This window comes from Podarcis vaucheri (assembly GCF_965113315.1).
Source record: "Podarcis vaucheri genome assembly, chromosome: 3".
Lineage (NCBI taxonomy): Eukaryota > Metazoa > Chordata > Lepidosauria > Squamata > Lacertidae > Podarcis > Podarcis vaucheri.
In genome coordinates this window covers 45499620-45524444 of record NC_138761.1, presented here as the reverse complement: position 1 = coordinate 45524444, position 24825 = coordinate 45499620, and the positions used below count along the sequence as shown (strand labels likewise).

General features: G+C 39.9%; 1 protein-coding gene and 1 long non-coding RNA gene across 10 annotated transcripts in view; one reads left to right on the top strand and one right to left on the bottom strand.

Annotated features, from left to right (window-relative positions):
- AKT3 (AKT serine/threonine kinase 3) overlaps window positions 1-24825 on the bottom strand; it is a 115616-nt gene that overhangs the window by 28512 nt on the left and 62279 nt on the right. For all 6 annotated transcript variants that reach the window (XR_014217442.1, XR_014217443.1, XM_082215061.1 and 3 more), the window contains exons 4-10: window positions 22876-22987; window positions 21202-21346; window positions 11691-11822; window positions 10689-10754; window positions 8436-8504; window positions 6745-6867; window positions 953-1081 (exon numbers count right to left, since the gene is read on the bottom strand). Coding sequence is in view for 4 of the 6 variants with exons in the window: in XM_082215061.1 (XP_082071187.1) it covers window positions 953-1081; window positions 6745-6867; window positions 8436-8504; window positions 10689-10754; window positions 11691-11822; window positions 21202-21346; window positions 22876-22987 (776 nt within the window). In the remaining 2 variants the exon portion in view is untranslated. The remainder of the gene's footprint in view (window positions 1-952; window positions 1082-6744; window positions 6868-8435; window positions 8505-10688; window positions 10755-11690; window positions 11823-21201; window positions 21347-22875; window positions 22988-24825) is intronic.
- On the top strand, window positions 1517-13370 carry LOC309528008. Of its 4 annotated transcripts, none has more exons than XR_014217459.1 (5): window positions 1517-4164; window positions 4820-4988; window positions 10211-10301; window positions 11278-11649; window positions 13162-13370. It is a non-coding gene; the product is annotated as an uncharacterized lncRNA (long non-coding RNA). The 4 variants fall into 4 exon arrangements; XR_014217460.1 differs by having other exon boundaries at window positions 11275-11649; XR_014217461.1 differs by lacking the exon at window positions 11278-11649 and having other exon boundaries at window positions 13162-13356.

Here is a 24825-nt window from a genome sequence, read left to right as displayed (position 1 = left end):
CACACGAAGGCAAAACAGCTATGCCAGTTGGTATATCTACTGTATCTCCATCATCACAGGAAGTTGTTACAATGGTTGCATCATCCTTTGATAGATGCAAACTGAGCTGGTCTTTCTCATGCTAAGTCAAACCAGGGTTTAGTGGGAATGTGTGGCTGCTGGAAAGCAGATTGCAGTTGCTTTGCTCCGCAAAAGTCTCTGCACTCTTAACTGGAAAAGAGGGCATTCTAAACCTTCTTGACTCTGAGAAATAAAACCCACTCTTAAAGTTGGTGAAGATATTAACTTAGATAAATATTAATGAAAACTTGGCAAAACTTAACTGGAGCTGTATCTCAAAGCAAAATATTTTCTAGGAGATTAAATTGCTCAGATTAAGCCAGAGCTGCCTTCAGGTACAGGTACTTTAGCAGTGTTCCTTGAACTTCCTCCAGTCATTCCTTAGAACTAAAATTCCCATCCCATTATTTTCAACCATGTAATCTGTGTCTTTTTCTTTTTATGCCCTATATTTAGCTAGCTGCGTGAAAATACTAAAGAAGCATGCTCCTTATTTTTAAGAAAAGGCTTCACTTACAATTAAATGTACATAGGAATCGATCTATAGAAAAATATTTTAATAGTTCTGCTGTAAAAATTACTAGCTTGAAAGTAAATATTTGTAACAAAATAAAAAAATTCCTTCCAGTAGCACCTTAGAGACCAACTAAGTTTGTTATTGGTATGAGCTTTCGGGTGCATGCACACTTCTTCAGATACACAGATACACATAAATATTTGTGCTAATGTTTAAACAACATTTAAACATCCTCATGATAAAAGGCTATAAAAAGTATTAGCCCTTGTAACAATATTTCCCAGTTTTCAAATATACCAATTACTATTGACAAGTATGTTGTAATTAAGTTAAATATTTCATATTTATAATGTACAAAGTAAAATGCTGACATACCTCTGGAGCCAAGTACTCTGGGGTGCCACAGAACGTTTTCATAGTAGCTGCATCTGTGATCCCTTCTTTGCAAAGTCCAAAATCTGTAATTTTTATGTGTCCATCTTTATCCAACATTAGATTCTCTAACTGTATATTACAAATAACACAAAATTGGTTTTTAAACATTTAAAGGAAAATCACTGTTTAACCAAAAAAAAACAACCAAAAACACCCAGCAACTTTGTAGTCATTATTACAATTTTTACTATTATTAAGAACCAAACCAGATGAGGCACTGGAAATTGGTGAACAATTCTCCCAACATTTTGAACTTCTATTATAAGCATTTGCTGGGTCCCCAGTTTTAATCGGAGCCCACAGTGCTGGGTCAATAATGTTTAACCCTTTGCCCCTGTAACATTTTCTTAATCCTATTCCCACACATACACAATACTATTTGCCAAAGAGTCAAATAATAGTTTCCGGTGGCAAATTAGATGCTTCCCAAAGCTAGTTTAAAGGGAGGGAGAAATAGAAACAGCAGGAAATTTGATCACAGATCCTTTGTGTCTTGTCTAGTTTGGTCCTGTAAGTATCATTTACAGCGTCACAGGATGATCGCCATTCTGATTATAGTATTTTTATAATATAATAATTTATATTCCTAGTTCAGATAACCAGATCTAAACTCACTTTGCATACTATTTGCAATTGTAATTAGAGAATCAAATATGAAATGAGCTCTAGAAGCAAAGGGGGGAGAGAGAGAGACACTGAAAGTAGTGGCCTATGATCTTTTCATTCCATCAAGGGTGATCAGCAGGACCTTGTGAACCACTTCATTTGCTGCAAGGCAAAAGTGAGACAACACAGTTAAATTTAATGCCAGCTGCTCATTTTGGTGGGCCAAATTGTAAGACAACTGCTGCTTGCTTGCCTGTTTGCGATTCCTCAAGAGCACTCCACAAGCATTCAGAGACATCAGCGTAAGCCTGGATGGGAGTGTGAATATGCGAAGACCACACGTGATACATATAACTCTTATATGCATCAACTGTTTACTTTGCCATGTACAGATAAAAAAAATTATTCCTATTTGCTCCTCTATACAGCTACATAGAAGTAGCTCTCATTGAACTCAAAATGACCTACTTCTGAGTAGAAATGCAACATATGATGTTTATCTATGCTGATCTGGCAATCTGATCCAATTTGCCCATTACAGTGATAGAAAATACGGACAAAATATCTTGTGTCACTTAGCCAAATAATAGTATTCTGAACTGTGCAGAAATCATATATAATTATGGAAGGATATGTGATCACATCATGCTAGTAGCATAAAACGAAATCTATAAACCTGCTAGATTCTAGAACAGGAATGGGGAACTGGATCTGGCCAGCAGATCAGACTCTTATCTGCCTCACCCCTGGCAGGCCAAGCTTTTCAGGTGGGTGCAGTCATCCACCTGCCGATCCCCCAATGTCACCAAGTGATCTCCCAGCACCGAGGACTCTTCAGAAGCCCCTTTTAAAGCACTATGTTGCCCAGGACATTGCCCAGGGATTTGCAGGCACCACCAATGAGCTGTTCCTGCAAACCCCCTTTTGGCTGAGCCAGGTTTTTTGACATCATATATTACATTATTATTAAAACAAAATTATATACTGTTTAACTACAGTAGTCTCTAGGCAATGTACAGCAGATGTTGGGAATGTGGGTATGGTTTGGCATGTCAGGGATGACATTGTGGGCCAAATGGGGAAGCCCGATGGGCCTAATTAGGCCCACAGGGTGGAGGCTTCCTACCTCTTGCCTGTTCTAGAAAACAGACGTTTGCTTCCTGTGTGACCTTTTGCTCCCAGTGGAAAATGGAAGGCAGTCCTATTCCTTGGAATGGTTCCTCCTTCTGGATCCAGAATCCTCAACCACCAGGCCAACTAGCAGAGTGAGAAAGACCCTCTACCTGCTATGAAACACCCCACTATAGGATAAACATCAACTGTAAACAATGGGAGTCAAAAGGCATCAATTCTGTAATGCTCAGCAAAAGTGTAGAGAGACACCCATATAGTCACCCTACATATCTCTGAGATAGAGAACTGGGCGCAAGCCATCAAAATGAATTTCAATAGGAACAAATGTAAGGTTCTGCACTTAGGCAGCAAGAACCAGATGCACAAATACAGGATGGGGGACAGCTAGCTTACTAGCAGTACATGTGAAAAGGATCTAGAGGTCTTGGTGGACCACCAGCTTAACATGAGTCAACAGTGTGATGCAGCAGCAAAAAAAAAAGAAGGCAAATGCTATTCTAGGTTGCATCAACAGAAGTATAGTGTCTAGATCAAGGGAAGTAATAGTACCACTCTATTCTGCCTTGTTCAGACCAAACCTGGAATAGTGTGTCCAATTCTGGGTGCCAAAATTTAAGGATGTTGACAAGATGGAACATATGCAGAGGAGGGCAACTAGGATGATCAAGGGTCTAGAAGCCAAGCCTTATGAGGAGCGCTTGAAGGAGCTGGGTATGTTTAGCCTGGAAAAGAGGAGACTGAGAGGAGATATGATAGCAATCTTCAAATATCTAAAGGGCTGTCACATGAAAGATGGAGCAAGCTTGTTTTCTCCTGCTCTGGAAGGTAGGACTTGAACCAATGGCTTCAAGTTACAAGAAAGGACATTCCAACGAAGCATCAGGAAAAACTTTCTGACAGTAAGAGCTGTTTGACAGTGGAAGGGTCTCCCTTGGGAGGTTGTGAACTCTCCTTCCTTGGAGATCTTTAAACAGAGGTTGGGTGGCAATCTGTTATGGATGCTTTAGCTGAGTTCCTACACTGCAGGGGGTTGGACCCTTGGAGTCCCTTCAAACTCTACAATTCTGTGCCCTTATAGAGAATGTGCTGACATAGAGAATGAGCTGCTACCTTCTTCTCCAGGTGATTTCCCCACAGCCCAATATGAGTGGACAGTAGCCTCTTTCATCCAATAGGAAATGGTGAATGTGGTCACCTGGTTACCCAATGAACCCCCACTAAACATCACAAAGAGAGCTTGTACACATGGCTGTGCTCTGAATGCAATGCTCCACTCACGGCTGTGGAGCTCTCAAATTGATAGCATCCATGTGATGGGAGAGGGGATTGCTTGGTGCAGCTGGAGCTTTGGACACCATTGCAGGCCTTCTGCTGCATGAAGGTCAGCTGCCCTTCCACTGCTTTAAGAAAAGGTATGCTAAAGCACTAAGAAGGACCCATCACTGCTCCATGCTCCCAGATGCCTTCCTGGCAGCTGCTCTGTAATCATTTCTGCAAGGGGGCACTGAAGCACCAAGTGACGAAGCAGCCACCTTTCCTCTTTCCAAAAGCTTTGTCCCCCCACCACCCTCCTGCAGCCATTCCGCACCAAACATGAGTAAGGGGTGTGTGGGTGGTACCCCCACACTACCTACAGCTAGTTGCTTCCTGCTGGCTAGGGCTTCTAGGTGGGTAGAAGGGAAACAGGGGAGAGGGGAGCAGCAGGGAAGTAGGAAATTGGAGTTTAGGAACCAAAAAAAGAGAGAGGCTGGAGGTAGGAAGAAGGGGTACAGAAAAGAAAGAAAGAAAGAAAGAAAGAAAGAAAGAAAGAAAGAAAGAAAGAAAGAACCCCCAATATTACTAGGTCCTTAAGGACACAGCCAATCAAAGCAACAGGCAGGACCAATCTGGTGAATTGGATGGCCCATTCCCCTGGGTGAGAAGGAAATAAGATTCTGGATCCTGCTTGCCACAGCAAGAAAGAGGGACCATCCCAAGGAACAGGACTGCCCTCCATGTACCAGTGAGAAAATTAACTTATTCCTTATTCCTTCAATGTCACATGAAACCTACCAAAACCTTTCACAGGCTGTTTTTAAAAAGGCATAAAAATAAAATGGAAACTAGAGCACAGACTACCAGATTCACATTCTTAGAAAACATCCTACAAAACGGGAAGAGGGACGATGGTATATGACATTCTCCAAACACCAGTTGTGATGATGAACCTCTTCCTGGTACACTCATATCACTCTGGGTAAGTACTTGAAAGATGCACAGTCCTTATAACTAAGATTGTGTTATAAATTTAAAGGAAAAAATCAAGTCTGATTATATGAAATAACTACGGTATATTCATTGTGATGCAAAACTCTTTGCTGTATTATGAACAGTAGGGGAGAAATGAGATCTGCCAATTAACGAGATTACAGATGTCATTGCTCTTGCCAATCTGTGAATAAGGATTCTTGTGATGCTCTGCCAAACAAGATCTACTATACTACAATATTTGGAAATGAATATTAGCATAGAAGGATGGGCAAACTCATAAAAGAATTTCATGGAAGTATCAGCACACCCAAACTAGAGTTCCAGATTTTCAGATACTTCCTTCTGTGAGTTCAGAAATCCACCTAATCTTAGCAGTGGCAGACTGTAGTGCCAACATGGATCAGTAATATTGTTACCCCTTGCCAGAACTTGAGATTTGGAGCATATCTAATATACATATAGTTTACCTACTGGAAGCACTTCAACAAGACCCTATGAAGTCAGTACCCCCTTGGTCTAAAGATGCTGGTCACATCCACACCACATATTTTAAGCATATGGCTTCCCCCAAAGAATCCTGGAAACTGTAGTTTGTTAAGAGTGCTTGGAATTGTAGCTCTATGAGGGGTAGAATACAGTTCGCAGGATCCTTTGGAGAAAGTTAAGTGCTTTAAATGTATGGTGTGGATGTCACTCTTGTGTTACTCTCCTTTGGCTCAGTGATTCTACTCATCACTACCCCATTGGAGTGAAAGTTTGTTGGAGAAGACTGGGGCCCTTTAAATGAAGAGCCTCCTCTCAGTGAAGACAGAACCAGTTTCTGAAACAGAGCTCCAGTTCCTATATAACAGGCAACATCTAAGCTTAGCCCTCTTGCACTACCCAGCCTAAGTCCTGCATAGAATTGCCCTTATGTTGCTTCTTCTCTGCTAAGTTCTGTGCTTCCATGAAAATACTTCAGTGATAATCTGGTCTATTGAGCCTCTTCTCCTCAGTTTCTGCCAACGCACAGGAGAACACTCTCAAAGTGGTGCACCAGTGTAGTTTGACACACCAGCTAGGATTGCTCGTATCTTGGGTCTAGGATCTAATAGCTGTTGGTGGGACCACTCTAATATGGGCACTTACTGGCATATGTTTGGGTGGGACTGTCATTTTGATTCTGGTTTCTGGGATCAAGGGTTGAGGAACATTACATCCATAATTGGTAAACAGGCAACTAAAGACCCAGTTACACCCTACTGTTCAATTCTTTAATTATATTCCTCCTACTCACAAGACTACCTATCTATAACCGAAGGCTGAAGGATGCATTGAATATTACACTGGACATGTGGAATAAAAAAACTGTATATTGTTTTCTCGGAGAAGCTAACTCACGAACATAAGGCACCAAGGGTTCTGCTGCACTACAAGATTTTGTGGCTGTGGGGGGGCCTTTTTTACTTATATGAACATTCACATGATGAATCACCTCATTCCAGCCAAGTACACAACATACATATTCATCTTCATTCACATAACAAGGACCAACCTTCCATATAAATTGCTTAAATAAATAACAGAATACAGATATAATAGATTGAAATTGGGCGTTGGGTATTTTGCTGAACTTCAATCTACAGTGCACTTTTTTTCCTCGGCTAGTTACTTTCCTCAAAACAGTGTAACTTTATAATTACTTTGTGTTTGTCCCAATAGTCTTTTCAAAAACAACATTTTGATTACTTCTCTTTTTTTACCTTGAGATCACGGTACACAATCTTTCCAGAATGCAGATAGTCCAAAGCAGAAACAATTTCTGCACCATAGAAGCGTGTGCGATCCTCAGAGAACACCCGCTCTCTCGACAAATGGAAAAACAGCTGCAGGGTAAACAGCAGGGACAGGATTGCAATAATTACTGATTTAGTGGGGGAAATTAACAGAAACATAAAACACCTCTCATCACCATATTGTGATGATAGATAGTGTACTCTCAGTGGACACTCAGCACTCTTAGACAGCAGCTGGCTTATCTTTTCCAGGTTTCCAAGGGGAAAAAACGAGCTGTTAAATCAGCATTTTAATCAATATACCAATCTTGTTTAAGGCATTCTGCTTGCTACCCATTTAACCTTCAGTTACCAGAGGAAAAAAGTGCATCATCATCATTCTCTAATTTTTTTCTTCCCCTGTCCCCTCCCTCCATTTTTTATTTTTATTTTTTAGCAATGAAGTCATTGGGACTGTTTACTATTCATACACACAACTGCAAGGTACTACAGTACAGAGCTTTCCAAACTGTGTGTCATGACATGTTAGTGTGTTGGCTGCAGTGTGTAGGTGCGTCACACAAATTTAACCTCCAGTTTGCTAGTAAAACTGAATTTCTATGTCGCAAAATGATGCATGTTCAAAAAGTGCGTCACCAACTTGAAAAGTCTGGAAAGCTCTGCTATGGTATATTGCAGGTACAGTAAATTATTTCTTAAGCATGGCTATAAAAAAGTTCCCAGGAACACTCAGAAACTATTTTCATCTGACTAATCACATGAAGTTAAAATTTTCTTTCAGACAATGCAATTCCGGTATAGCATTGTATCTGCACCAACACTAGCCCTAGTTTACAATACCTAGGGTTAGCAAAACCAACTTCACTATATTCTATTGTAGAGCATTGAAGGGAGTGATGGGTACGGAAGTAAGAGCCAGAAACTGAAGACTGAAACTTGCAAGTTTCCTCCAGATGAAATTTCACGTTCTGACAGTTGATTCCTGTCTGCAAGTAGACTATTTCTAGTACAAACAACTAACAATCACTCTCCTCACACAGAGACAAAATATTTACTTTAAGAGAAGCATCTACGCCTAAAGTGGTGGAAAACTGTCTGACAAAGTTGAGGAAAATCAAAAGTAAAGTATGAAAAGAAGCAAAGTGATGTTTTATTATTTCCAAAAGCAATCTTCAGAAGCTCAATATTTTTTTAGACTTGGCCAATGAGATGCAAGAAAGAAAAATTTGTAACAACTTTTTTTTTGCCATTTAGCAATAATTCAAGACACTATTTATTTTTGAAAAACTCTGGCATAAGAAGAAGTGCACTTGGCCAGGGAGGGGCCTGGATCCCCACTTTAAACTTCTAATGAACTAAGAGGACAAGAAGAGCCCTGCTGAATCACACCAAAGGTTCACCTAGCATTCTGTTCTTGTGGTGGCCTATGAGAAGACAATAAACAGGACACTGAACAGAAACATGATCTCCAGCAACTGACATTCAGAGATATACTGCCTCTGATACTGGATATAAAAGAGCCATCATGCCTAGCAGCTAAAACTAATGTTTTCGTGGTTTTAACAAAGGAATACATGAAAAAAGAAAAAAATGAAGATCTTTAATTCAAGGGTGTGTGTGGATCAGAACAGCACCACAAACCACATTGTCTGACTTACCTCTCCTCCATTGACGTATTCCATCACAAAACACAAACGGTCCTTTGTCTGGAATGAGTATTTCAAAGACTTAAAGAAAAAACAAACAAAAAATGCAGTTATGAATAGCTTTCATAACATTTAGTTGCATCTTTTTTATTTAATTAATGTGCAGCACAACTGGATACCTTTCTGCTAAGAAGTAAGCCACACTGTGATCAAGGACTTATTCCAAATAAGATGTTCAATGATGTCAGTGGAATGAACTTTCACAAGCACAATGGGACTTGCTGTTCCTCTTCCCCCCCCCCAAGTCTCCCCATGTACTCCAGAGTGTTGGAGGGCTCTCTGAAGCAAATTGTGGTGGGGACTGCAGCGGGGGAGGGGAAAGGCATGTCTGCTTATATGGTGGTGGGTATCTACCTCAATAAGCATAGGACTGGAGAAATAAGGTGCATAAAAGCATAATATCTTTTGGCAAGAAAGAGTATTCAACTGAAAGCAAGTTCAATCAGTATGCAAACCAATTAAATCCTCAAGATCTATACCACATGCTGACAAATACCTATATATGATGTGAGCAGTTATGACTGCAAATCCAAGAATTGGGACAATATATATTTTTAATCGTCATAGAATTAATGAAAGATTCCAAACATTCGCATCTGAATATCAATATCTAACCAAGTCTGTATATTTATTTTTTTATTTTGATACATTTATATTCTGCTTTTCTTTTATTTCTATCAAAAGAGGCTACAATCAGGTTAAAAATAATAAAACAAACACATGTCCCATCTCACTCCACAAATCTATTAAAACAATCTTACAGTTAAAACTGCCACCACAACAGGTTCAAAAGCAGCATTCATCCAATACAACATCCACTGGAACTCAAAGATCTATTGAAAACAGATGGGTGTTTTCCTAAATACTAATCCTAAAACACCAGAAGTGACCAAATAGGAAGAGTTCCACAAAAATTAGAAGCCACTACAGAAGCACGGTGGGGGGTTTTTTGTAACATGAAAATTTCTCAAGTACAAAGACAGTATTTATAGTTTTTGCACCACAAACTTCCTTACAGCTTAGGATAAGTTAGATGAATGAGTTGGGAACAAAGGAAAAAAAGTAGCACAACTGATTACCCTTTGAAGCATTTAAAGAATGATGGGGGAAATGGTAATTTGTAATTTGTACATTCTAAATCCTATCTCATAATTTATAGTTCTTGTGACTACTGCAATATTAATGTATTATAAGATCAAACAGAAGCAACCCAAACATATATCAGGATGTAGAGGAAGGTCCCATTATTGCTTCTATTTCCTTTTTAAATAAACATGTCACAGTTTATGAAGTTGATAAGAGCTGATGTCCTCCATCTGTTTAGTCCAGCACCATCATGTGGACATTAACACCGGTAATTGGCAAATCTTCAAAACATAGCTGGTGATGCAAATACTTCAAGACCAAAAATGTCTTGGGTCCTGGCAATGGATGGGTTTACCAAAGGAACTGACATCAACATGGCAAATCATCAGGCTCCAGAGTACTTTCTGGCTGCATTTATCAGGGTTCTGTATATGTCCTGTTTACACAGATCTTTTAGAATACTGGCTGGCATTAACTGGTGGCTATTATTTGTTACTTAGAGAAAGACTTTCTAGATAGAATAGAGTCACTACCTATACAAGCCTGGAAATTCTTCAGAACGGAATTAATTTTTAAATGATATGAATATTTTAACAGCTTCTATATTTACCAATACTGAAGATAAACTTGTGAAAAATTAGGTAGTGGAAACACCATCTAGCACTGAAAAGAGGAATTCATCTGACACAAATATGAGAAACATCATCTTTGAAAAAACTCTTCTCTTATACTGTAAGTACAAGAGGCTGACAAACCTGGTGGACAGTAAAACAGAAAGATGGGTCTGAATATATCACTTCCTTCTACCCCTAAGAATCAAAACAAAAGTCAAATAGGAAGTTGGCAGAGAAGACAAGGTTCTGTTCTACAATATTTACTCATTCCTCCCAGTGGTATGAAGACTGATTTCAAATCTGACGTAAGATGAACTGCAACGCAAATGTTGCTTTCGCTGTCTCTGAAACAGCAAGTTTAAGAGATGAACCATGTTCTAATATCTCATGCAAAAGTCAAACATGACCCCAAAGAAGGGATTGAAACAGTACTATACTGATGACAGGAACCTGTAACTTTTCCCTCTCATATAGCTTTACACTTAAAATCATAATTTATACTCACCGTCAAAAAAGGATGTCTAGTGTTTTTCAGTACTCTGCTTTCTGTAAGTGTGTGAGCCACTTCATCCTAAAAGGTAAAAAAAAATGTAATTGTAGTAACGAATATTTGAAACAAATATATTTGTGCAACTACAATACTTAAGTGCCCACAGCATCTTTGCAAGGTATGAGGATGGGGGGAAAACCAGAACGGGCAAAGGCCACACAACTTTTTTTCCTATTAGAAGACACAACTGTGACAATAGGAATGCTTTTAAGTTTATTTAGGTGCTAAGTATTTGTCCTCAATATCTATGCAACCTCTCTAACCCCCAAGGTACCCCCACCCAGATATGGAGTCCATCAGCCACCATCACTTCTTAAGCACAACAGCTTCTGCAAATCACTTAACTGTACCCACAATTTTAAGCTTTTCAGGGTGCTTCATATGCTAACTAATGGTTTGGTCACTCCTAAAAAACAAAAAAAAATGGATGCAGCATCATGTGGGCAACCTGGATTGGTGAAAATTGCTGCAAACTATTAACAAATCATGATTGCTTCAACCACTTGTTAATTTGTTCTAAGTAATTCTACTGTTATGTCAGCAGGCAGACAACTTTCAAGATTTGTGTTATAGATAAGGTCTATACAAACAAGATTTGTAGCAGAGGAAGGAAAAAAACTGAGTAAAAACTGAGTAAAGTCAGAAATCAAACACAACAGGAAAGTGAAAGAGGACTAGGAGGGAACTGGAAAACACCAGAAAAATAATGAATATTTGAAAGTAGAAGAACTTAGCTGAAAGGAAGATCAGTGAGAGCCAGGAGAAAACGATCGGATCTGTCAGGCAGGAGAGAAAAAACTGAGGGGACTGCTCCTGCCACCCTGAGTTCTTTACCTCCATCCCACAAAGAGTGAGGTTACCCAGCCCACTTGGGTCATCACCAACAGTCTCAAATTAAGCTATTTTCAGCACATAGGTATATTTATAAGTAATAGTGTATTAAATATAGAAGTGTACCTTTGCAATAATAACTTCCTTTTTCAAAATCTTCATAGCATAATATTTTCCACTTGCCTTCTCTCGAACCAGAATAACTTTGCCAAACGTGCCTTTGCCAAGTAGTTTTAAGTAATCAAAATCATTCATTGTCTGTATGGAGCACAAGACTAGGAATTAATAGGATTTACACCTTGCAGATGTTGTATTCATTAAAATGCTACTGTCCTGCCATGAAACACCACAGTTACCAAGAAAAAGGCACAAGTGTATAGATCACATGGATGAAGTTCCAAACAGAAAAAAGCCCTCTGTTGTAAGGTCACATTTTTAGCTCCCTTGTTTGTTTCAAGAACGACCGATATGTATGGACAGTTGTTTGCACGCGGGAGATGTGCCCATGTATAAAATGTCAGTGATCCTATATTCCATAAGTGACTATACATTACACATAAGAATAATTATTAGCTTTGACTGATTGTTGTTGATGCCAGTTTAAAAATGATTATGAACTGCAGAGGAGCCAAGGGACACAGAAATACGACAGCTCACTAAGCTTTCTTTAACACCATAATGCTGCTGGCTCTGAAGCTCCACATGGGCAGATTTTCTGAATGTACATGGTCTGCTGATCATATACCATGCCAGTCACAGACTGCAGCATAATGCCAACAATCAACTTGTTTATTTTGAGTACAGAGTTTGCAAATTGTTTGTTTTATCTGTTATAAGAGAACAAAAATAAAATTTTAGCAATCTAAACAAGGCCTTAGAAAAGCAAAACATCAGTACACAAACCTTGTCTGCTATAAGAAGTTTCACAACAGAAAGAGGGATTTTATTATGGAATAATCTCATTGAAGAAAAAGCTTCAAAAAAAGGAAGGGGGACAGCTTTGGCAACTAAGGATTGATTAAAATATGTCTCCCTGTTGGTGGCTAGGCGGGAAAGAGAACAGTGTTACTGAATCTTTAATATTTGTAATGAAGAGGAAATTTCAGCAAGTTGTAGCTTGTCGTGAGCTCAAATCACCTTTTCTACAAAACCAAGTTGTAGGAGCCTGTCCTTTTTTGCACCTGACCATCTTGGGTGGAACTTGGGACGTTTTAGTTATAGGTTGGGCATAAATGATAGCTTTCCAAATATTTGAAAGTTAACTATTGTTTGGAACCTTAGTAACTGGAATGCCAGGTGTAACAAACTCCTTTGATCTGCTATAGTGCAACAGTGCCACCTAGAGTGTCAGGAATTTTGTATGCCTACAAAGAACCCTAAACAGACAGCTATCCACTATTTTGTTTCCGAATGTATATCCTCAAGTTTAATCGACTTTTTTTTTTGTTTAAAGAGAAATATCTCACTAAAACACACATTAAGAACGCATAGTAGTTAAAGCTACCCCTTGTATTCTATGAATGCTTCATAAGGTTTTGTTAAGTTCTGTCCCTGTGGGCTTTTGGAAAGTTCATCTCTTTGTTTATTTTTCCTGCAGCTAAAGAGCTCTCATCAGTAGGGCTCAGAAATTTTCCAAGCAGCTGAACAGCCTAGGGCAAAGGAACCCAAGATGGTGCCCTACAGAAGTTATTGGACTGCAACTTCTATCATCATTTATCACTACCATGTAATTGATTTCTCAATAACATGGGTCTCACTAAGCTATACTCAGGGTGAAAGGTAAAGGTACCCCTGACCATTAGGTCCAGTCGCGGATGATTCTGGGGTTGCGCGCTCATCTCACGCTATAGGCTGAGGGAGCTGGCTTTTTTCCCGCAGACAGCTTCTGGGTCATGTGGCCAGCATGGCTATGCCGCTTCTGGTGAACCAGAGCAGCGCACGGAAACACTGCTTACTTTCCCGCCGGAGCGGTACCTATTTATCTACTTGCACTTTTGAACTGCTTGGTGGGCAGGAGCTGGGACCGAACAACGGGAGCTCACCCTGTCGCGGGAATTTGAACCACTGACTTTCCGATCGGCAAGCCCTAGGCTCAGTGGTTTAGAGCACAGCGCCACCCATGTCCATACTCAGGGTAGACCCACTAAAATCAATGGACTTAAGTTAGTAATAATGCCCACTGAAATACAGCACCATGTCCACATGGCTCCATTGTACCAAAAATATAATGCAGATGCAAACACAACAGAACCAACAGCTGTTGGTGGACTCACACATGGTTCAGGGGTGGCTTGTCTCTTTGCTCCAATGCCACAAGCATGGCAGAACCACCTGATCTCCTATGCACTATTTGATGCCACAATAGGCAAAAGAATGGGGGGGGGGATTCTTGATACTTAAAAACGCGTTTGAAAGGAAAAGCTTGAAGTAAAATCAGATTAATGATGATAAAACAATTTTTTATTTAACTTAAATAAATACTTTGTTTCCTGTACAGATTTATTCCTTGGAACAGAGCACTTGTCTTTCTTTGTTTCATAATCTGATTATGTTCTTCACATAAGAGTACCATCTGCTACAAAAATCACTGGTCTTAGACATAGAAATATGTGACAAAGCTAATGTATAACCATAACTATGTACAACAATCAATGATATTAAGATATTAAAATGGATGGGAGAATAGATGTTCAATCCTGGTATCCAACAAAATATGGGCACATTTAAGGAGGTATGCTCAATGTAGGAGAGGCTGAGTCAGTGCAAATAGGAACTGAACAGGAACAGTTAACAGTCTTGCAGAATTGTGGGGTTTTGAGGGGATATTTATCAACACCAAATCAAATCAAATCAAATCAAAACTTTATTAGCAAAGCCAACAGGCCACAGCTGTACAAAAGTTAAAAATGAGAATAGGGATAAAAGGAAGAAAAGAACAGACAAAAGGAGGTCCGTCGGGTGAACGGGTCTGTCACTCAGATGGTGGCCCTCAATTTCACAGCTCTCTCGATGTACCTCGCGACCTTCTCTGTTATCTGACTGTTCGTATCAGATAATAGAAAATGCAGTGTAATGTCTGTTGAACGGCCGGGGTTGGAGAGAATGAGTGGAGTAATAATCTCATTCCTTAGGTCTTTGTAAAGAGGGCAAGAAAAAAGGACGTGGGACACTGTTTCCGTGTTACCATCTCCACATGGGCAGAGTCGTTTTTCAAATGGGGTCTTTTGGTAACGACCTTCGAGTACAGCAGAGGGAAGAACATCCCATCTAGCCAATGTAAAGGCACGTCTGTATTTTGGGATGGTTAGTTTAGACAAATATGAGGCTGGAGAGTCAAAATGAGAAGGGGGAAAGTAGGTATACCATGGGCACAGTTTCTTTAAGATAGTCAGGTTGTTTTGTCGTTCGATGTCTTTCAGGCGCTGGCCTATTAGACTCTTTGCTTTGATGAGGCCCATTGATAGTAGGGACTGTGAGTGCAGACCGCATGTAAGGAGTTTTTTATGCACAGTTTTAAACCACTTGCTTTCGTGAGGATCTTGCATTACTAACGGCAGTAGACCAGGAGGATTCAGATTAAGACGAAGCCAATAATTAAATGTTCTCTGCCAGGTCCGAGTTTCCACAGATGGAAGGCAGGCCTCGAGTCGCAATGCTGCGTTTGGAACACAGGGGGGACACCGAGTATTTGCCTTAGAAATTTGGACTGGACAGTTTCAAGACTGGAGCAATGGGTCCCCGTCCAGATTTGCGCCCCGTACAATAACTGCGCCAGAGGTTTTGCTTGATAAACTTCAAGGGCTGCTGGGATGTATCTGCCCCCCTTCGTATAGAAGAAGCGGGACAGCATCTTGATGCTTTGAGCAGCTTTTTCTTTGGCACATTTTTGGTGGACATCCCAGGACCCGGTCGACTGGAAAACGATACCCAGATATTTGAAGGCTTTGACTTGTTCAATTGTCTGGTTATCCATCCTCCAGCTGTACTGTCTGTGTTTCCTTGCAAAAACCATGATTTTGGTTTTCTGATAGTTTATTGCAAGTTGCTCTCTTCTACAGTATGCTGAGAATTCATCTATGAGCCTATTTAAACCTATTCTTGTTCGGGATAGGAGTATCGCATCGTCAGCGTACAAAAGCACTGATATTGCTTTGTCAGCCAGTTTGGGGGCGTGGAAGTCCGGAGATGACAAACAGTTAACCATATCATTGATGTAGATGTTGAATAGAACTGGAGCCAGGATACAGCCTTGCTTGACCCCCTTACTGACAGGAACTGGTCCTATAAGATGGCCATTTAACGAAGTTCTTACATGCAGCACCGTGTCTTTGTATAAACAGCTGATCAGAAATAATAGTCTTTTGTCTATGCTAGAGGTGCTCAATTTGTCCCAGAGTCTTACACGTGGAATTGAATCGAAAGCAGCCTTTAGATCAATAAAGGCTGCATATAACACCCCACGGGATTTTTTGGCATATTTGTCAATTAAATAGGCTAGGGTGAAGCAATGGTCTATGGTGGATCTGCCTTGCCTGAAACCCGCTTGCTCTTCCGCTAGAATAGCTTCAGTTTCCAGCCAGCTAGTTGGCTTGGTATAAAGATGTTTGGCATATAGTTTGCTGAGTATAGGCAGAAGGCTGATTGGTCTATAACTCGCCGGATCTGTCATGGGACCTTTTTTGTAGATTGGGATAATTATTGCCTCAGTCCAACCATCTGGGAGTAAACCCGTTGAGTCGATCCAAGAAAATAAAGACGCCAGCAGGGGGGCCCACCAGCCAATGTTGGACTTCAGAAGTTCGGCAGGGATGTAATCATTCCCTGGGGCCTTGTTGTTCTTTAATTGTACGATTAAGTTCTCAACTTCCTTCGGAGTTACTGCTGGCCAATGAGGTAGGTCCTCCAGTTGAATGCATAGTTTGTAATGTTGGGCTTCCTGGTCATAGAACAAAGATTGAAAATGGCGCAACCACTCCATTGGTTCCACTGTACAGATGGAATTAGTGCGCTCCTGGTCCAGTAGACCAGATATGGTTCGCCAAAAGCAAGTAGTATCTTTCTCGTGCGATGCCTTAACCAACCTGTGCCATGCGGCTCTTTCAGCTTCCAGTTTCTTTCTCCTTAATAATTGTTTATACGACCGTCTCAGATAAATATAAGCATTAAGTAGGAGAGCAGTCCCTGATTTCCTGTATCTCCGGTAGGCTGTTCTCATTTGTCTCCTTGTTTGCCTGCACTCCAGGTCAAACCAGCTAGCTCCGTCCTTTGCCCTCTTTGTAGCGGAGCTATGTATCACTGTTGTTAAATGGGGTTTCAATCTTTCCAAGAGTAATTTAAAGCGTTCCATAATCGCAGCTGCTGAATTTCCTGATACAATAGCGGAGCGAATAAGCTTTAACTCCACTGACTGAAGAAGGAGGGTTAGGTTTTCATTCAATATTGGGGACCATTTGAGTCTTTTGGGGGCTGGTATATCCAAATTTACAGAAGGTATATATTGTGGCTCGGCAATAGAATAGTCAAAAGGCCCGCCTGCAAGCTCTAAAATTAGAGGTAGGTGATCACTCAGAGTATTATGGCCCACTTGAAACTTCCTTATAAAGCTGTGAGCAAATCTTGAGATTAAGATATAGTCTATAACACTTCCCCCAGCCTTGGAGAAATGGGTATATTCCCCGGGGCGGTCCCCCTCTATATTGCCGTTTAATATCAGCAGTTCCCTCCGTCTAGCAGCCTGCACTAAGCAGAGACCTGGGAAATTACTTCTACTATCTTTGGACAGACGTGTCGCGCCAATATCCGTCTGTTCTTCAGTGTCCAAAAATTGGTTGAAATGAGTGTGTAGACTGTTGTCATCTGTTCCTATACGAGCGTTGAAATCTCCACACACAATGGTCAGGGCAGACGGGTAAATAGATTCGAGTGGCTCTAAAAACGCCTCTAGCTCAGCCCATGTAGCCTTAACAACGAGTTTTTTTTGGCCTGGGGGGATATAGACATTGACCAGCAAGAGAATAGTTCTCTTGAAGCTAAGTAGGGCGGCTGTTGCTAAAGAGTTGCAGCTGGGTAGGGCTGTTAGGGAGTGCGCTAGCTCCGTGGAAATGAAGCAAGCTAGGCCACCACTAGATCTGCCGCCCCTTTGAGATGGAGAGGCAGGCAGGTAGTGGCAGTTATACCCATTAAGAAATATAGGGTCATTCTGCCATGTCTCCTGAAAGAAGATGATGTCAAATTGCTTAAGGTAACACAAAAATTGTTGATTATTTTTCTTGGCGTGCCAGCCCGCGATATTCCAGGACAGCACTTTTAGGCCCCGGGCCCTTCGGGGGGCTGGATCTATGTCACCACCATGTCCAGCAATTCTTTGGTGTCTAAAAAAACACACCCGTTGGTTCTTTTCGAGGCTGGCTGCTTGGAGAGAGTGTAGTGATCCTCTTTTCTTGGTGATTTGGGGCTAGATTTTGGAGTTGGGGGGGAAGCTAATTCATTCGGAGACAATTTAAGATAGCTGTGCCAGGAGCTTTGAGGTTTCACACCTTGCTTTGGTCTTACTTTATTGTACATCACAGGGGGCTCTGATTGTAATTCCACGTCCACACATTTAAAGGTGCCTCCCACTGTCTTCTTATCCACCAGACATTTGGGAGATATAGGCTGCACATAAGGGTCCTTCATTGTCTCACCTTGATCATCCTTTTTTTCTAGTCTGCTTCGAAGTAAATCAAATCTTTTCAGGATCTCAGTTTGAGCTGGAGAATGCAGTGACCAGAATCGCTTTATCAGCGAGAGTTCTTCCTCCCAAACGGAGTCCTCACTGTCCCACGTGGGAGGCTCGACGCCAGTTGGGTGTGAGGCTTCCTTTTTTTCATTTGGTGCTGTTTGGTGGGGATGATCCTGCTGGAACTTATGCTTTCTATTTCGATGGTTTTGGTGGTTGGTTTTTTCCCTTTTGTGAACTTCCACTCCTATGCTCTTGGGCCCTATCAGAGGGGTTGCAGGTGCTCTATTTTCAAATATTCTTAACAGAACTATTCTTTCTTTTTTGAATAGGTTTTTAGCTCTAAAAATGAAACTGGCCAGATTATGATCTAAAAAAGTAATCAGTGCTCGTACCGAGCAATCATCTTGATGTAGGTACTCTATAGCGGCTATGTCAGTTGCTTTTACTACCCCCGGTAAAATGCCACTTATAATAGACAAAAAGTGGTCTGTACGGTCCAACCCTGCGTAAAATCTAGGCGGTTTAGGGTAATTAGCAAAGACAAGCTTTTGTGGGATTAGGACTAAACTCCATTCTCTTTTGGGACGCAACATCTGTCGAACTTGAGAGGAGTGGTTCCCCTCGATAGTTTGGGTCGCCTGCTCACCTCTGTCTACTGATTCTGTGCTGGCCATGAGAGGACTCTGGGGCGATATGACTGCAGATGGATCAGTTCCTTTGTCCCAGCTCGGTGTTGATTCTTCAGAACTTGATTTAGATTCTTTTATGGGAGTATCTACTTTACGTGTCTCTTTGATGGCACTCGACTTGGATTTGTTTTTTCCACTTGTAGAAAGGGATGGAAGAAGGTTAAAGAGCTTCTGCCAATATTTTTTACAGGTACGGTGAGTTGTCTTAAGCCGCCTTAGGTTTTTCATGTTTTTGCTTTTCTTCCTCTTAGGCTCAGCTTTTTTCCTCCGGGGTTTACTGGGGAGTGGTGGATCCGGGCTGGCTAGGGGATTTGTATTCTGGTCTGAAGCGCTCACATGTTGTTTGAAGTTATCCACTAGGGTCAGGAGCAGCCCGTTTGTTATCGCTAGAAATTTTTTAACGTTAAGGAGATCCTTAGAGATCTGGTATGCTCAATGTAGGAGAGGTATGCTCAATGTAGGAGAGGCTGAGTCAGTGCAAATAGGAACTGAACAGGAACAGTTAACAGTCTTGCAGAATTGTGGGGTTTTGAGGGGATATTTATCAACACCTTTTGCAAGTGCCATAGAAGGTACTGGTGGGCACACCACACTGGAAACCCCTAAATATACTATGATATAGTATTAACAACTAAAATCATTTTAGTCAAGTTGTCCAGCGTATCAATTAATAATAATAATAAAAGTGTTACCAGTAAATGTTTGCTTTCATGTTATTCTGTGAATTGCCCTGAGACCAGTGGGTATAGGGCGGTATATAAATTTAATAAATAAGAAATAATAATAAAGGGGCTTGGGAGGTTAAAAAGTCAAGGAAAATACAAGCAATATTATTCTTTAATATAATACAGACCTGAATTAACTCTGAATAATTCCTCATCTTGACAGATACAATCAGCCCCTTCCTTACTATCATTTAGGATGGCACTAAAATGTTTTTATTCATTACTTATTTTAGTAAAGGTGCTTAAGAGGCAGAAGCCTCTATTTTTATTAGGATAACTGGCTGATGGAAATGAATTAAAATATTTGAAAGGTTTCACCACATGCAGCTTTGTCACGCTGGCCACGTGACCCGGACGTGTCTCCGGACAGCGCTGGCCCCTGGCCAATAGATGTGAGATGGGCGCACAAACCCCAGAGTCTGTCAAGACTGGCCCGTTCGGGCAGGGGTACCTTTACCTTTTTAATATGGTTTTAAATTGTTTTTACATAGTATAAGCTGAATGGGAAGATATTTTGAATGGTGACATAAATTCATATGATTTATAAAAATTTCTTTGTTGTCTACTATTAATACCTGCTGAATATTAAGACAACCTACATGAAAGGTTTTGTGTTAGTAACACCTGAAACAGTATTTATTGGTCTTAAAAGAAGTATATTTGACACTGATTACATTCTGGCTTCTGAAAATTGTTTTCCATCTGCAGTTTGTATTGTTTGGCAAGTTTTCAGCTAGCTGTCACATTTCAACATCTGTAGCAAAACATTTCATATCAGCTCTAAATATAATATTGCACTTGTGGTATGATACAATTTACGAACACCCCACAGTCAAGACCCTACAGTTACCACAAAGTCCAAAATATGCCAAGTGTAATCTATGGAAATGATCCACAAATGTTACAGTGCTGCACTGATGAGACTGTCCTTAGCACAGGCAGCTGTGCCCAAGATAGCTCAGGGATGCATGGCCATGTGACCATTGCCAAACAGCTAAGAGCTCTCAACTAGCCAGGAAACCATGGGCTTGTGGCCTTTTGTGGGGAAACACTGCAACTGATTACAGCAGTCTTGGAGGCTGCTTGGTCACTGGGTTGGAAGGTAAGGGACAATCCACTGAAATGGCAATCCTTTTCAGAATCAATAAAATATATTTTAACAGTACAGTTCTCTGTTTGAAGAAGGAATAATTTACGCAAAGATAGCGTATTTTTAGTTGCCAGGCATACAGATCTTTAAATTTATTTTAACAGTTACAATAACAAGAATGAGAATATCATGAACAAAGCATCATTTGCCATTGTGTCTGATATGGAATGGCAATTTAGAAGGAGTTAAGCACAATGCTGCCATTAGAATTTCTGGAATTTGAGCTTTCCAAATTTATTATAATGAAATTCACAAAATTACTGGAGAACTGAGCTCACCATAAATTACAAGCTGAAATATGCCAATGCAGTAAGATCACACTTTTAAAATGTAGGAAGGAATCCCCAATTACCTTCCTTTTATGGTGGGTTGTGGAAGCATCCATCTCCTCCTCTCCTATATTATCAATCTGTGAGGTTGGACTACAGTTCATTCTTTCTTCTTCCTGCCTCTGAAGCCTGTCTGCTACTGCTTGGATGGCTTCTGTCCATTCTTCCCTATCAAAAATAAGTCAGTTTTATTAATAAATACATTTCATAAAAATACAACCAAAAGGGACATGAGGGAATACATACATAAACTGTGTAAAATATACAAAAAATGGAGGGCAATCAAATCACCTACTGCATTTGCCTTTCCTGTATACATTGCACCCTTTCCCATGATCAGAAAGCTGTGCCCATGAGAGAGCTACATGCTTAACAGCAGGTGTAAGGAATCAACTGGACCAAATACCACATATTCAAAAATCTACAGCAAAAGACTATTTCATAAGAATTGAATGGTATTGCAAATGTCTGTGTATCCTGTCCAATCTTTTAAGCTATGTTGGAGCTTTGTGCTCAGGACAAATGATCTACAATAGCCTTTAAAGGCATGCTCTTTACCCAAAAGCTTTTCTGAATTTTAAAAAACCAGACCTGCAATATCCTGATACTATAAAGTTTATATAAAAATTATTAGTATTGATTAAATTTCTATATTGCCCCTCATCTGAAGATCACAGTGTGGTTTACAATATAAAATCACAGAAACACATACCATAACAAACAAAAACAATAATACACCCCAAAACATCTTTATTCCCTCCTCCTTAACGATACCCCTGCTCAGTAGCTGGTAGAGAGGGGTGGGATCAATGCTTCCTCTCCACTCTGGGCATAGAGCATTGGATAAGTTTTCATAGGCACACGCCAGACCCTTCCTCAGCACTCCTGCTGAGGAAATCACTGGCTGATACTGTAAGGTAGTAGCATACTACAAAAAAACATAGGTTTTTCATGCTTTGTCAAGCTGGGTCAGCTATTTCCTAGTGAATACTACTGAAGCGAATCACCCCGTTTCATGCTTGGACAGGCAACTATATTCACTTAACAGAGGAAGTGGAATAACCAGGAGAATCAGTATTTGCTCTAAGTAGTACAGGGACCTTGGAAAGTGTGTCAATTAATTGATGGTACTGGAATTTTTCTTCTGACTAATATTTAGAATCAAGGTATAAGAACATTTAGAATACATTAAATTTATGAGTGCACCGATAAAGTTAGGAATAAAGTTAAATGTAGAGAATAATGAAAGGAAACACAAATCAATATGCAATTTAGCAACCAGTGGTTACCAGAACCCAACTGACAATGCAAAATACAGCAGAACTCAACATTAATGAATTACAATACATTATTACAATAAATTGCAAACTTGCAATCAACATCAACTACTATATCTTCCTGTATGCTGATACTTTATACTTATAGGGTAAAACACACCTTTTTAATTAATTAAATAAACTAACTAACTATGTATTAATAATACACAAGACTGAAATATTACAAAGCCAACTAAAATGTTATAAAAACATTAAAGATGCTATCTGTGAATTAGAAATATTTTGTGTATACTTATTCACATCTTTTGAAAGAAATTCACACAAAGTCTGAAAGTGTCACACAAAACTAGAAGTTGCAGCAAATCTTTTCCTTATAGAAGTTTGCCTATATAATAAGAAACACTTTCATTCATTTCTTACCGTTCTTCTGGCGTATCTACGTGAAATGTCCTTTCTATCACAGTGGTCCATTGAAGACATCGGATAATAAATGTGTTTGGTTTTGGTCTCTCGGTTTTCATTAGCTGGCATTCTGGGGAGGGGGGGTGGAGAAACATTTTTAAGATGCTGCTTTTTATAATATGGGGATATGAACTTGTTTGGGGATATGGGGATATGTTCCAAGTAAATATACTTTTTATATCAATCCAACACATTATTACACATTAGTACTTAAGGCTGCATTACTAGAATGAATGATGCAAGGAGGGAGCTGCAGACCATGCTAGGAAAAGAGGTAGTAAGGAAACTTTAAATTAATTCAAATCTACAGGGCCTGGTGAGCTGCAGCCAAGGGATGTAATCTCTTGCAGATGTAATCTTATAGCCTCTGACTATAAACATCTTGGAAAACAGGTGAGGTCCCTGCTAAGTTGGTTGTAGTGAAACAGCTCTAATGATGCCGATGAATTTCAGAGCTCAATTCAAATTGCTACTCTTAACCTTTGAAATTCTACATGGCTTAGGACCCAGATATCTGTTGCACTTCCTTCTTCAATCTGCTCATCCATTTAGATCATCCCAAGTCTTTCTCTGCATGTTCCTACAGCGTGGAAAGTAGCAACTGGAGAGTCTTTTCTGTGGTGGCTCGTCACCTTTGGGATGCCCTTTCCAAGGATGCCCACCTAGAGATCTCATTACTGTCATTTATGTACCAGACAAAAACATTTGTGTTGTTCCAGGCTTCTAAGCACTGCTATCATAAGCGTTATTTAACTTAGAACAGTTTGAGTTTATCAGCTGTTGCTGTTTTAATTTGCTGTATTAGTTTGATTTTACCAGCTGTTGCTGTTTTAATTTGCTGTATTAGTTTGAGTTTACCAGCTGTTGCTGTTTTAATTTGCTGCATTAGTTCATATGAATTGTTTTTTTATTTTTAAAAATGTACATTTTGTTACTCACTACTCTGTTAGCCACCCATGGAGCATAAATCTATGTTGAAGGTGACATGTATCAAATAAATACATAAAGCCACACAATTACTTTGTATTGCTCTATGGATAAATAGAATGATCAAATTTTCACATACATGCATGCTAAAACTCACTAAGTTCATCATCTTAAGCCCTTCTCCTGATGTCCCCTATCATAGAGCTTTGGAGAGTGGCAACAAGGGAAAGGGCATTTTTCAGTAGGGGCCCTTCATCTATGGGATGCTCTTCCCAGCAAGAGCTGTCTTGCGCTGACATTAGCATACTTCCACCACCAAGTTAAGATATATCTCTTCTCCCAAGCTTTTGATTATGATAATCATGCTTAATAATGCTTGAACCTGAACTCTTAAGCATCCAAAGCATGGGGCTCCATCTTTGAGCTAGATGTCTTCCCCTTAAATAAACAAAGCTATGAAGGACTATTATAATATTGTTTATTAATAAATGAAAACTGTATGGGCCTATAGAAAAAGAATGTTGGAAAATAATGAAATGTACAAAATGTATTAATTTGGCGATCGGTACTGGCTCAGAATGTTCAAGCCATTGCTGGGTCACTACCAAGTGAACACTGCAATCATCTCCTCTTCAAGTTTGCTGCTATACATAAACAAATGTAATTAAAAAGATGAATCTCAATTAAAAAACAGTTGGAACTCTAGAGTATCACTGGAAAAGATGAGCAAGCCAATAAAAACAGGAAGGCCCAGCATGATAGTTATCTACAACCAAGAAATATGGATCATTATTTTACAGCTTCCATTCTAAGTATTATTCAAGACAATTGCAGTCATAAGAGTTTTAAGAATTTAATAACTGGAGTGATCAAACACTGTCACAATAATAAATCGGAATATGATGCTAGCAAAATATTCCAAGTGTGAAAAAGTTTCCCCTTTTTCTGTACCATGGCGAGGATGGTGAACATTATTTTAAA